Source organism: Cydia fagiglandana, chromosome 14 (genome assembly GCF_963556715.1).
Source record: "Cydia fagiglandana chromosome 14, ilCydFagi1.1, whole genome shotgun sequence".
Lineage (NCBI taxonomy): Eukaryota > Metazoa > Arthropoda > Insecta > Lepidoptera > Tortricidae > Cydia > Cydia fagiglandana.
The window spans coordinates 1,727,087-1,742,480 of NC_085945.1; the positions used below are offsets into that span (position 1 = coordinate 1,727,087).

The 15,394-nt window shown below is 39.5% G+C and overlaps 1 protein-coding gene across 1 annotated transcript in view; it reads left to right on the top strand.

Annotated features, from left to right (window-relative positions):
- LOC134670636 (uncharacterized) overlaps positions 1–15,394 on the top strand; it is a 96,759-nt gene that overhangs the window by 46,000 nt on the left and 35,365 nt on the right. Inside the window, exon 3 of the mRNA XM_063528445.1 lies at positions 2,467–2,574. Coding sequence (XP_063384515.1) covers positions 2,467–2,574 — 108 coding nt within the window. The remainder of the gene's footprint in view (positions 1–2,466; positions 2,575–15,394) is intronic.

Genomic DNA, 15,394 nt, shown 5'->3' on the forward strand with positions numbered 1-15,394 from the left:
CAGACGTCTGCTTCTCCCGTTTGTTCTCATCGTGCCCCTTCTGAAGATTGATTGACAGCATAACTTCAATTGTTCTGGACTTCAATTGTTTTAACAGCGCACTCTATGACGTCTTGGCGGAACTGCGTCGAACGCCATTCAGGTGTACGTAACACCCTAGTTTGCTCTATTTGTCAAGGTTTGCATGATAAAACGCCTCTTGAAGGCGACAGATGGCACATTTCAGCCATTCTCCGACATATACATAGTTTCCATTTAAAAAACACAGATCCAAATGTAAGAAAAATATTTGTTTGTTTTACAGATTAAAGGTGACAGTCCATTTCCAACGTCAGCTGCATTACTGTTCATTTTAGTATGGAAATTGACAATGACAGCGACGCGTTCAGTACCGGGAGTGCAGCTGCGGTTAGAAATGGAATGTTACCATAATGCACCACATCGCATCTCCCGCTCTCCATAACCTACCTAATCCCGTAAGGGATTCGTATAGGAAGTGAAAGCACGTACTGCTCACGTTGGTCAAAGGCGCCTAGCGTTTCAAAGATCGCATTATACGTAGGTCACTCGATAAGTTTTGAGATGCTCGAAATTCGAAAATGGAACGCACCTGAATTATATGTTTTTTAAAAGCAAAATTTAAAAATAGAACACAAGTTGCAGATTCGCTCCAATTTAAAAAATAAATATGTTAAAGTCATTTTTCCAAAACGGTTCCCGCGTTTTTTCTTTGAAACGATGGAGCTTAACCGCGAACATTTGCGTGCTATGATATTTTATGATTTTAAATTTGGTTTATCTGAACAATTGTGTTTGCAACGATTGCAGTCAGCGTTAGGAGATTCTGCTCCTTCACGGGCAACAGTTTTTAGATGGTTCAACGAATTTAAAAGGGGTAAAACCAGCCTGGAAGATGACCACCGAAGTGGTCGCCCGCAAACAGCAGTAACTGCAGAAAACGTGTGGTCTACTGAAATGTTGGTGCGATAAGATCCACGAATAACATACAAGGACATAGAGAAGATCCTAGCGGTCAATTCGGGGGGCGTTAATATAATCATTTTTTTTTTTTTTTAAGAGGGGAAATGCTTTACGCATACCACCCCGGCGCGGGGACGGGCCGGGATGGTTATGTGGGACTCCCTGTTGTGGGCTCATGAGACCCCAGGTTTACCCACTAAAACCCCTCTGTTGCCGCCTCGCTGCTATACGGCGAGGTCCCAGGAACGCCGAAGTACTCTTCCGCAACCTCGCCAGCAGCCGTCCGGACTTGGACCCGACTCTAGGGGAAATCACCCCTTCACCTCAGTGGGCGCGTTGCTTACACATCGCGCCCGCCCACGCAGGGACCTTTGTGCGGGCGACAGACGTCCCCGAGCCTGCCGCCCACAAGTGCCCTTATGGGGGTAACCGGCGGTCGTATGCCAACCGCCGCCGCCCCACGCGCTTGCGGCGCATTGGCTGAGAGGCCGGATCTTCCTCCCTGCCACGCTCCGCTGCCTCCTTCTGCACCATCACGTCCTCGCAGAAGGAGGCCACCGCCTTCCATCGACTCTCCCCACCAAGCATGGCTTTTACTACCGCTGGCAAGGAAAGGTCTCTCCCCGCGTTAATATAATCCTACATCAATATCTTGGAGTGAGGAAGCTCTGTTGTCGTTAGATCCCGCGTTTGCTCTAACAAACTGATGAAGTTGCGATTTCTGCCCTATCGGATCAAGACTGGCAAAAATGTTTTCAAAGTTGGTTTAGATGAATGGAACTTTGAATATAGAATGATAGAGAGTATTTTGAAAAAATGTAATATAAATAGTGCTAATATCTTGAATAGTTTTTCTGTATCTCAAAACTTATCGAGTGACCTACGTACAGATTATACTTGAGAAATTGGGACGGGCACCGCTGTGACGTGCTAGAGGTCAGGGCAGTAGCCGCGTAAGCTAAAGACGCCACTTGCCTGTGGCTGCACAGCTGGAGAATTCCATGAAATTGTCTACCGTTTGTCCCGTACAAACGCGAATTTTCTGAAGGTTTTGTGGTATAAGAGTTTCCTTTTCAATGACAAATGGGCAAAAATATGGGCAGAAAAATAATCGCCTGCTTTAAATGCCAAAAAAAAAGTCGCAACACAGGAAATAGAATGCGTTTGTACGGGACAGTCCGTGGAATGCTCCAGCTGAGTCTCTTTTTTAGGTTTCCTTACCCAAAGGGTAAAAACGGGACTCTATTAATAAGACTCCGCTGTCCGTCTGTCTGTCAACAGGCTGTATCTCATGAACCGTGATAGCTAGGCAGTTGAAATTTTCACAGATGATGTGGGTATTTCTGTTGCCGCTATAACAACAAATACTAAAAAGTACGGCACCCTCGGTGGGCGAGCCCGACTCGCACTTGTCCAGTTTGTTTGACATATACAATAAGTTTGTTATAAATTTTGATGACTTATGAAAGAATGTTGTGTGTGCAGAGAATGCGGTGGCGACGACGACCAAGCCTAAGCGGAGGGCGTACCTGCTGAAGCGGAAGGCCCTTACCACCGGCTTCTTCGACCAGAAGAATGCCGACAAGGACAAAGGTTAGTCCATTCATTATTTAACCCATTCAGCATTAAGACGAAACAGGAGCTGAGTTTTAAATATACCCGTCCCGCTAACGGATGCGGCTCATAAAACTAGTGCGATAAGGACAAGGTGAAAAATCCTGCGTAAAAATCTCAAAAATCGAAGTTTTGTACTCGACTGTTTCCTCCTCCAAAACTTAACCAATCGTAACCAAATTTGGAAATCTAAATGATTATGAAATTATCTGTGTCACACCGTTTTGCTTTTGAGGCTAATTGATATCAGTTTTGAATACTACGCCTCTTATTGCGGCATAGTCAATGAGGCCATTTTGGCCAGTTTTGAAGGGTTCTAGTAGCGCCTTAAAAAACAAAAATATCAAAAAAAGCAAAACAGTCCGAAACAGATATTGACAATATTAATCGGTGTTGAAAAAATCGTTGCTCTAGCATCAAAACCCACGGAGGAAAAAGTCGAGTACGTTTGTATGGAGGAATGACCACTCCTGTTGGCTCTCATTTCATTACGACACGTTTTGTCGTTTTACCTCTACGACGCATTTCCGCTACATACCAGAAAACCCATGTTATCGGCCACGACGTAGCGCTATGACGGTAGCTCAAGGGTGAGAGTGTCAAGGGTGACTTACTGCCCGGTTCGAACTTTAATACATCAATTAACAAACGGCACAAATGACGTTTTTGTTTGAAAAAACCGGGCAAGTGCGAGTCGGACTCGCACACGAAGGGTTCCGTACCATAATGCAAAAAAAAAAACAAAAAAAGCAAAAAAAAACCGTCACCCATCCAAGTACTGACCACTCCCGACGTTTCTTAACTTGGTAAATAATCACGTTTGTTGTATGAGAGCCCCATTTAAATCTTTATTTTATTCTGTTTTTAGTATTTGTTGTTATAGCGGCAACAGAAATACATCATCTGTGAAAATTTCAACTGTCTAGCTATCACGGTTCGTGAGATACAGCCTGGTGACAGACGGACGGACGGACAGCGAAGTCTTAGTAATAGGGTCCCGTTTTACCCTTTGGGTACGGAACCCTAAAAACGTCACATTTGACACTGACATATCTAATCCATGTCGTCTCTAGATCTATTAACTGACGTATATCTTAAAGTTAGAATCGGGCTGTCACGCTAGAACGGTCCGGGTCTGCCTCACTCTAAATGTTAACAAAAAACAGGTGTTAACAAAAGGTCCGATCGCTCCAACTTATGATTATCGCTGCCGCCGTCACAACACTCAATGTCGTGGCCAAACCGTATGTGTTGTAGAGGCATGCCGTAGCTCGTAGCTTGCTACGTCACAGAGGCCTCTACGCCGTAGTACCTATGTTGGTGATCCGTAGATGCGTATTCCATGAGTCTACACTGCCATACCATTCATAACTATCGCATCACATTTGAAAACCAGGCGGCGTATAGATCAGATTAGATTTAGATTTTGTTATTTCAACATGAAAATTACACTATAAATTTGCTACTTTCTTCAAAATTATGTTTATCTTCTCATCATGATCGTCAAAATTACTAAATATTAAAATAATAAAATTAATTGTGTCTCCCAATAAGGATCGTCATGTACAAAGATAAACATGTCAAACAATTGAATATAAATCAAGGTAACATAAAAATCGATGTCAACGTGTATATAATATTTCAAACTTTCGCATTTTGAACACATATTAACACACATTTATATAGTACAGTCATTATATCCAAAAAACCGACCCTACCCGTGAATAATTAGTTCTTGGATTTTTTTTTCGTAGGTCCCTCGGGGGGGTCACTGGGAGTGTAAATTCAAAAAGTAGGCTTAATCAGGCTCCTGCGTATTACTGGAGTCAGTTATGTAACGCTGCCATACATGACCCAAAAAAGTTTTATTAAGCTATGAGCTTCATCACATCTGATATTTGAGTAATTCTAAGCATTTCTAGCGTGAAGTGGGGGGGAGGGTGGGGTACAAAGACGGCCGCCATCCGTCATCTTTAAAAAAAATCTACTCTGATCCTGGTGGGTACTAGGGCAAGTTTGGTATCATTTTCGTATAAACCAAAGACGTAGAATTCATTGCTGATATTTGTTTTTTCAATTTCATAGTAATTTTACAAGAAAAACGTAAAAAGGTGAAAAATTTGGTTGGAGATTTTTGCTACGCGGAGCCGAAACTACAAAAGATAGAAAGTTGAAATTTGCACACTAGATTACATTTATAAAGTGTACAAGAGATAAGAAGCGATTTTGAGAAATTCAACCCCTAAGGGGGTTAAAAAGGGGATGAAAGTTTGTATGGGGTTCAAGTTTTATTTTAAGCTAGGAATTTGAAACTTCGTAAAACGATATATTATTAAAATACAAGAAAACTAATTTCAGCGTTTTTGAAAATTCATCCCCTAAGGTGGTGAAAAAGGAGTTGAAAGTTTGTATGGATATCAAAAAAATTTTCGAACGCGGGACTTGAATCTTTGTATTTGGGGATATTATTAAAAGACAGGAAAAGTAATTTCAGCGTTTTGTAAAATTCATCCCCTAACAGGGTTAAAAAGGGGTTGAAAGTTTGAATCCATTACAAATCCGAGTAGACACACATTTCTTATTGGCTCCCAGGCTTGAAATGCTTAGAATTACTCAAGGAACATATGTGATGAAGCTCATAGCTTAATAAAAAATTTTTGGGTCAACTTTATAACTGCTTCCGCTATATATTCGAAAAATGGTTTTTTTTCCAAAAAAACGGTTTTTCTTCAATAACTCGGCCATTTTTGATTTTACAGTAAAACCGTAAGGACAAAAATTGTAGGAAATTTGATTCTCTACAAGTTAGTCTAGTCATTATATCCAAAAAACCGACCCTTCCCGTGAATAATCAGTTCTTGGATTTTTTTTCGTACGTCCCTCGGGGAAATCACTGGGAGTGTAAATTCAAAAAGTAGACTGAATCAGGGTCCTGTGTATATTCGAAAAACGGTTTTTCTTGAATAACTCGGTCATTTTTGATTTTACAGTAAAACCGTGAGGACAAAAATTGTTCAGAATTTGATTCTGTACAACTTTGTTTACCTTCATTTATGCCGTAAAGCGTGGAACATAGGAGATAATGATAATATTTTGAATTTGTCGCGTTTTTCAGGTTTAATTTCTAAAATATCGATTTTGGGGGAAAGAAGGTGGGAACCAAAATTGTTCAGAATTTGATTCTCTACAAGTTTAGTCCTCTTCATTTATGTCGTAAAGTTGAAAATAAACGAGATGTTGAAAATATTTTGAATTTGTCGCTTTTTTCAAATTTTATTTCCAAACTATCGATCCTAGAAGAAAAATTGTGAGGACCAAACTTGTAGAGAATCAAATTTTCTAAAATTTTTGTCCTCACGGTTTTACTGTAAAATCAAAAATGACCGAGTTATTCAAGAAAAACCGTTTTTGGAATATACACAGGACCCTGATTCAGTCTACTTTTTGAATTTACACTCCCAGTGATGGCCCCGAGGGACGTACGAAAAAAAATCCAAGAACTGATTATTCACGGGAAGGGTCGGTTTTTTGGATATAATGACTGGACTAACTTGTAGAGAATCAAATTTCCTACAATTTTTGTCCTTACGGTTTTACTGTAAAATCAAAAATGGCCGAGTTATTGAAGAAAAACCGTTTTTTTGGAAAAAAAACCATTTTTTGAATATACGCAGGAGCCTGATTAAGCCTACTTTTTGGATTTACACTCTCAGTGACCCCCCCGAGGGACCTACGAAAAAAAAATCCAAGAACTAATTATTCACGGGTCAAAATCTATAATGACTGTACTAATAGACGGGTCTACCGCTTCATAAATCCGTCTATGGAGTGAGTTAACAGGAGGCGTATTCTGATTGTAATAACAGGATATGATCATTAATGACACTGACATATTATGAAAGAAAAAGTGAGAAAATCTGTCACACGAAAAAAGTAAAGCGACATGTCTTTACTTTTTTCATGTGACATTTTTCCATGTGGCGTAGGTAGTACTTAAGTTTTCGATTATGGTAACTTATTGGGTTTAGAATTCCCTGTGTTGAACATATTCGTATATTTCGACCTTAAAGGCCGAGCCACACCGGCTTGAGTGTGCGTGACGTGCGCGTGTGCGTGCGCTAAAATGTTGGAGCCGCACACGCACACGTCACGCAAGCGGTGTGCCATCTCTCATAAGGATCTGTATACTACAACGCCGCACGCGCACGTGCACGTCACGCACACGCAGCCGGTGTGCACAGGCCATTAGAGTTAGACCAAGCTAAGTTGACAGCGATTTTGATAGCCCAGACTGTGCAAATATAATATTTTAAACGAGCAATTCTTGTTTATTTATATATTTCGGGGTTCTCGGAAACGGCTCTAACAATTTCGATAAAATTTGCTATATGGGGGTTTTCGGGGGCGATAAATCGATCTAGCTAGGTCTTATCTCCGCGAAAACGCGCATTTTTAGTTTTATATGTTTTCAAAGCAAAGCTCGATCTCCCTGATATTGTTATTACTTCATAATTGCATAGAAGTTTGATGTTTAAAATAACACTTGCCCTGCGTGTGATCAAAATCGTTGCAAAGTTATCTTGGTCTCCTAGTAACATTATGTAAGTAAGTGGGCAGTAAACAGGTAATATTAGTACAAGTGCAGTGAGTATGCGCGCGCGCTGGCAGCCGCTCGCATTGCGGCCTGTTAGTCACGCATTCCTACTACAGACGGCATAGTAAAACATAAATGCTATCGATTTTGACTCGTCTGTATTCTGAAGTATAAACTAGACATGAGAATGTGAAGACCAGTAGCTCCCAGGCAACGAACTACAATAACTACATATCAAGTCTGACTAATTGAGGTCAAAAATGACCCATGTCTATAATGCCGACTCAACTGTACTCGTACTGCGCGCAGTTTGACAACGTATTGTAAGAGCACTTTCACATTGTCCGATCCGATATCGGATATCGGAAGGAAGTGAAATGTGAGAAGTAGGTATGTATTTTTCTGTATTTATTATCATAAAGGTGATTCCGATAATTTTCGTCGGAGCCCCCGTCCGCTGTCGGCCGATAATTTTAGTTAGTGTGCGTATGTGTATGCATAAAGTTTGTTGTAGTGTGCGTGACCGTTAAAGCCGGCGTCCGCTGCCTGACTACCTACGCCTATCTAGTATCCTATGTAGTATCTTACAGCCGATATCGGATCGGACAATGTGGAAACGCTCTAATAAGATGTTTGACATATACTACGTATTAATATAGGAGTAAAATCCGTGGAATATACTTATTGAAATAATTTAATAAATAGAAAACACGTTCACACAAAGAGAATATTGGAAAGAATGACACTTATAAAAAACATATGAATATAAAAATACAAATCAAAAAACCATGGATGTTCTTATTACAAAAAAGGTAATAAAAAGGTTTAACACTACGTACTCGTAGAATTCTATTTTATATAATCAAAAGTTAGGTTAGTTTGGTTTGTTCTATGGGATTTGGGTTAAAGGGCATCACTCGCATCCTGAAATTCCAAAAAATACATTGTCACCATTGATAAGGTTGACAGTGTAGTACCTAACATAATAATTAATATACATTTATAAGTTAAGTTGTTGTTAAAAGATATTTTATTGTTGTATAAAATCTACCGCGGATGGAGTATCGAGACAAACCTTACTGGTTTAACGATACTTTTGTAATTAAGCTTAGATATTGTGTTGTAATTACCTGAAAATAAATAACTGTGTACAACCTCATTGCGGACATTGAGAGCCTGGAGGTCATGGTTGCGTGATATACACATCAGCAGCAGCTACAGTTAAAATTAAATACATATTTTTATGTATTGTTCTAACAGTTAGTTACATGTGTACCTGCGTCCAGCGCTCACGATAAATTGAGAGCAATATATTATAGACTGCAACACTGATTTTCCTTGATGAAATCGTCTGCGTTAGTTTGGTAATAAAATAACCCGGCCAGACCAAAACGATAAATCTCTTTGATGCATCCATCTCACCACGAAAACTAAATTATCTGTCTCAGGTTTACTTTTATTACGGTTTAAACGTATCATTCAAAATTGATTCCCACGTGGAGATGAAATTTACAACGACGACGATTTATTATAGTTTTAAAAAGTTTAAAAAAGCAACAGATATTTATGATGTTTGTTTGGCTTTTCTAACTCCTGACGTTTGGATGTATAGCTGTGTTTCTTTTGCAATAAATAAAACTGTAAAAGACGCGTTGATAAGTTAATTTAACTGGTTCCGAGAAATATAACGGGATTATCAAATTCATAGAAATAAATTCACAATCTGAAATTAAATTTAGTTTCAATAAGTTTTTTGACATAATAAATATTTTTGATGTTTTTATCACTGATCGCTGACTGTACTTTTCAACAGGCAACTAGATAATACTTGTCTTTACAATTCTAAATACAATTAGGTTGCGATGTTTTATCACAGGCTTCCTATGGCAACCTCCTATCTTCAGATCAGCTCGATGAAACCATAATATTGCATTGTCACCCAACTTACATACCGCTGTAAATAAGCTTAAAAATAATAATACCTACAAACTATCTTTATATAAACTTAAAATAAAGGGCCTATAAATAAAAAACCGGGCAAGTGCGTGTCGGACTCGCGCACGAAGGGTTCCGTACCATAAACCAAAAAAAAAGGGAAAAATGCAAAAAGAAAACGGTCACCCATCCAAGTACTGACCACGCCCGACGTTGCTTAACTTTGGTCAAAAATCAGGTTTGCTGTATGGGAGCCCCACTTAAATCTTTATTTTATTCTGTTTTTAGTATTTGTTGTTATAGCGGCAACAGAAATACATCATCTGTGAAAATTTCAACTGCCTAGCTATCACGGTTCGTGAGATACAGCCTGGTGACAGACGGACGGACGGACGGACGGACGGACAGCGAAGTCTTAGTAATAGGGTCCCGTTTTACCCTTTGGGTACGGAACCCTAAAAACGTCATACAAGTCCTATGTGAAGTTTCAGCTCGATTGAATAATGGAAAGTGGGTCTAATTTAGCTTGCAAGATTTGACCCGGACAAACAAACAAATGAACAAACAAAAGCTTGTAAATCGTCGATGGCCAAACGGCTAGACTCCACACCACCTGGGCGCTGAAAAAAGAACTTAATTTCAAGATGGCGTTTATAGCAAGCTGCAGAGATGCGGGGGCGAAATTCCTGTAGCGAGCCAAACTCGAGATCAAAATATTTACGTGCTAGTAGAAAATTATCAACACATTAAATAATTATCAAACAAGATTATCGATCGGGCGTGTCTGATATTTTTTAAAGCGCTCTTGTTCGCTTTGATGCATTTTACGAAAAATGATATTTTCGTAAACGGGCGAAGAGTGATTGAAACCACGTAGGTATTTTAAATCCAGCGAGCAGGGTAGAGCTGTATTTATTAAGCTTTTTTACATCTTAGCAAGCTTTTTTCCCGTATTGTGTCTGAGATGAGAGGTCACAGTCTTGGTTGATATTATTGATGACACGATTAGCACTTTGTGTGACAAACCTAACAAAAAAAACTTTGTGTGTTGTTATGCTAAAAGTGGAACTGTAATTTGTGTATGTGGTTACAGTACGGTCAATATTTACACACTTATTAGATTAGATTATTTATTGAGAGTTCGTACATTTGCTCCTTATTCGTGGTAAATATATGAACTCGTAATAAACTCTAATCCATATGTAAACAGGCCCTAAAGTGAAGACTAGCCACACTTATCCCGCAGCCACACTTACCCGTATTGACAATACAGTAATATTACTAATTATAGTTCGTAGCTTCGTAACTGAGCCCGGCGGCTAATCCTATTGTCTATTGTTAAGTAAAACCGCACGTGCTACTTACCTGCAAAAAAGGGTCATACTCATTCTATTTGGCACCTGAGCGCAGGCTAGTCCAACGCTCAAAAAACCAGTGTAGTTGCGCTCTCCGATAACGCGCCTTTGTTACGCATCTCGATGACACATTTTAGACTGGTTCTGTAGCGTTCGACTCGCCGGCACTCAGTAACCGAAGTACGCAGGTTTTTATGCAGGTGGTTGTGGCACGTGGCACGAGCGGTTTTACTTAACAATAGACAATAGGATTAGCTCGGGCTCTGTTTGAAACCCACGAACTATACCAAACAGATTACAGTCTAAAATGACGCAATGCATCATCGGAGCCCACTCTTTTGGAGCGCCATCCCCGTTATCGCGCCCATCGAAACGGCTCTGCCAATGCATGCCTCACTGCGCAGAAATACTTCTGACCTTTTATGTGCTTAGCTAGTTGTTTATTTGAAATAACATCACTAGTTTCTATGTAACAAAATTAATTGTGATTGAAATATGACGACGTTGTCGGTAAAAATCACACTGGCTAGGAGTTTTAAGGATGACTCACGCTAGACCGGGCCGTGGCCGGGCCGGAGCTTCCGGAGCTTCGTTTTCTATGGAGAGCATCACCTGATCACCGGGGCTGAATCGAAAACACTGCCGAATCCGTTTGAGTTATAACAACACAATGTATGGTGGGGTTTTTGTCTCTCTTTCGGCTATCTTTTAAGGATAACTTACTATACCAATTCTTAACTTCTAGAAATACATCACACAGAATGTGGCATTTGCTAAGCTATTCACACGGATACAGTATAAATAATTATCAAATTAAATACGTTAGTTATATTAAAAGCATATCATAGAGATTACAATGGTCCCTTACACCATATAATTTAAATTAATATCTCAGGAGTAATCGTAAATTGAAGTTCCATTTCGAGCTATATAACTTGTACGAAATGTTATAGCCGCTATCCTACGTTAGTTCCAATTTTTACCACCGCATGCGCTGCGATCGCTTTACTTACCCCCACCATGGACCTCGCACGAAGCCAATACAAGAGCAGCCGGCCTAGCAAACCAGCCAATCGCTAACGCTCCGTAGCGATCGAAACGCAACTGTCACTGTCGCACTTATAAGGAGGAGTGATAGAGAGACACAAAGCGTTTCGTTGTCGAAGCGATAGCGATTGTCACCTTGGCTAGGCCGGCAGTTTGTCGGTTCCTCACGAATTAACTCGCGTGTGACAGCTAGTGAGTAAATAAATATGTTGCTGTTGCCCATTTTCAACCCACATAAGATTCAACTTGTTTCATATCATCTTGTTAATTAATTTACGACGCATGCTGTTTTTTGTCATCCACAATCATAAAATTAAGATCAAAGACGGCATAACTCTGTGTCTATTAACATTTTTTCGCGTACATAATTAAGTTTTTTCGTATTCGTGCCAGCTCTGATTTTCTACGGCTGGTTTACTTTATAATGGGGGAGGTGACTGAGGTGAGTAAAAGAGCATTTTAGATGTAGATGGCGCTTTTCTATATTCCATACAATACAACCATGGGATTGTAGATTCTTCAACCAGAAATATCACTTTTGCCACTGACACAGCTAATCCATAATTTATCCAGATCGTATGTATAACCTGATATTTAAATCATAATACGCTTGTAACGCCACTTGCACCATCCCACTAACCCGGAGCAGTTAACCCAGTGTTTGATTGTACTGGTAACCATGGTAACTCCCGATTTAATAAGTAACATCTCGCTGGACCTCAGACATTCATTAGTTCATCACACTACCCATCTACTTGCAAACACGTTACCTAATTCTGGCGGCACGATTCGGGAAATGAAGTAGAGATTCACTACTTCTTTTCCCGAATCGGGCCGTGAAGCTGACGCGACCAGTGCATTCAAGCATTTCAGAAAGCATTATAATGGTAACATTCCATTTCTAACTGCAGCTGCACTACCGGTACTCAACGCGTCGCTGTCATTGTCAATTTCCATAGTAAAATGAACAGTAATGCAGCTGTCGTTGGAAATGGACTGTCACCTTAAATCTCGAACTAAGGGGTGATCAATTACTTCACACGAATGTCTAGGTTTTTTGACCCCACCCCTCCTAGACACACTCGGTCACATTTGGCAAACCCCTCCCCTCTGGTGTGATGTCACATTTTTTCAACGAAATCGGCATATATTTACTTAATATTTTATCAAAATATTTTTGACAAAAGAAATATTAATAATTTTATAACCCAAATCTGATTGGGACAGATAAACGAATAAAAACGATTCGTCGATCGTTCCAAAAACTAGTTAGGTACAGCGAATAAATTTAATTTTTTTTTGTACTTTGTCTTTGTTAGAGGATATTTAACCAGGCCCCTAACCTAATAACTATGAGATCCGCATCAAAAATGTTGTTTATGCGGTAACAATCGTCGGCCGGCGGTCCGCGGACTATTTATAACGAGCGCCTACACTTCACTATTCATATCGGAGATGGAAAAGATTACCAACCGGGTTTTCTTTTAGTTTTTTGCGGGTTTAGCAGGTCAAGGTAGTACGGCTTTCCCATAGATCTTGAATGAGACGCTCTTACGCTTAAAGATAATGGGGTTGGCAATGATCAAAGATTTGCATAGATGGCGCCATCATAGCTTGCCCCTTTCTCTAGTTGAGTTCTATGAGTTTTGGCTTAAAGGGCTGGCATCCAGGCATATAATTATATTAAAAAAAACAAGAATTTGACACAATTCTAGTGCAAGCTAAGCTATGCTGGCGCCATCTGCTAAATACTTCGACCGGCCAACCCCAAGTAAGCAAAAGGGAAGCCATCACTTAAATTCACGTAGGTACTTGACTTATGAACATTCTATGCCTAAATATAAATAGGTACTTACTGAAATTATTATATTTCTAAAATAAAATAAAAATGTTTTGTATAACATTTCATGAGTGCGAAAGGTGCCCCTTTCTCATTCATGAAACGAGACGGAGACGACACACGAAACCTGACGACTACAAATGAAAAAAAGTGGCCATTTTTAAGCTAGTGGCTTCATAGTGGCCGCTAATATCATTGCTATTTTTAATAATAATTGGTTAGTAAATTTTAGATCTGGGTTGGTAATGGTACTATTTAGATAGAACGCTTTGCATGAAATTGAGCCCTTAAGTATATTTATTTTTGTTTTTATAAAAAGATACTTAGTCAAAATTCAATCAATATTTTGTGTACTTTGCAAGCTGTATTTCATCAAATAAATTAATGGGTCTCTCAAGTGACCTTGTTTAACCACTTCCTCGCAAAATCTCTACAAAGTCACTGTGAGACCACTCGTCCTTGTCCTTCCAACGATTTATGTGGCCAATTCCCGTGTTTGGATAACCCAAAAACATTATTTTTAGTCGAACCTTGAGCAACATTGTTTAATTGCTCGAAATAGGCGATCGGGCGAGCAATATTTATAGTTATACAGGAAAACATTACACTCACCACCTGTTTTAGTAACAATAAAGGTCATATTCCCACCACACTTCCATAGTGACATAAGTCGTTTTGGTTATGTGAAAACGTCAGCTCATTCTTAAGGTTAGCAATGGAAACTGAGCTCTATATGTAATGAGTAAGGTCGGTTTTGAGATGACGTGCGTCCAGGTGTTCATTTTTAACACCTGGGTTTAGAGTAAACATCTGCAAGTATGACGGCCGCGCTAAACGGTTAGATGTAAAGATATATAACACTATGTATTTTCTCAGAACCCCCTACCATCGTGTATTATATACCTACCGTAAGGTTGGGTTGTTTTATTTTCTCGGGACCCCAAAAATGGGATATATTCTACTAAAAATGGGATTCCCGAATTTGTTAGTACGGACCAGACATTGCATTATAGGGGGCAAAATGTAATGACACAGGTAGGGAGTTCCTACATCGATAAACTCAACTATTGATGCTTATCTCATACCTAACCATGCGATCTCGACTCCAACTTTTGATAGTATGGTCGTAAATTTTTCAACAAAATTATGTATTTCAAAAATCGTCGTTCCAACGACGATCACATTGTAACTCCCTTTCCTGACATAAAAAAAACTATAAGGTTCTTTCTTAAATGGGCCTAAGTTACGAGTAAGTGTTATGCCAAATAAACTACTTTATTCCTATTTCAGCTCATTTTATCCTCGCATCTTCACCCCAGAGTCCGCTCGGTAACCAATTCCAAGTTTTACCAATGTTCCTTGTAGCAACATATTCGCAAGACCTTGCTCCGTGTTCTTGTATTTTTAACCGACTTCCATTTCATAGAAGGAGGAGGTTCTGTATTCGGTTGTGGCTATTTTTTTTTTTTTTTTTTCTATGTACGTTCACCGATTACTCCGACATCCATAGTCCGATTTGAGTAATTCTTTTTTTGTTTGAAAGGAGCTACCTCCGAGTTGGTCCCATTTTAATTTGGTTCTGTTCTGATGATGGGATCCATGAGGAATTGAGGGAACTCCTCAATTTTTAAAGGCACATGCATGGTGATTTGGGTATTTTCTTAAGCAACTCGAGCATTTTCTCCCGAAAACCATCACTTTGATGAAGTAGACCTGATGATGATGATTGTTTTGATGATAATGATGATGATTTTTAAATGCAGTATGTTCAGCGATTACTCCGGCACCTGTGATCCGATTTGAGTAATTCTTTTTTTGTTTGGAAGGAGTTGCCTCCAAGGTATTTCCGTATTATTTTTGGTTCTGGTCTGATGATGGAATCCATGAGGAATTGAGGGAACTCCTCAGTTTTTAAAGGCACGTGTAAAGTGATTTCGGTGTTTTCTAAAGTAACTCGAGCATTTGCTTCCGAACACCGCCAATTTGACGTAGTGCAAGTGTAGCCTTACCACGAGTTTGACATTGACA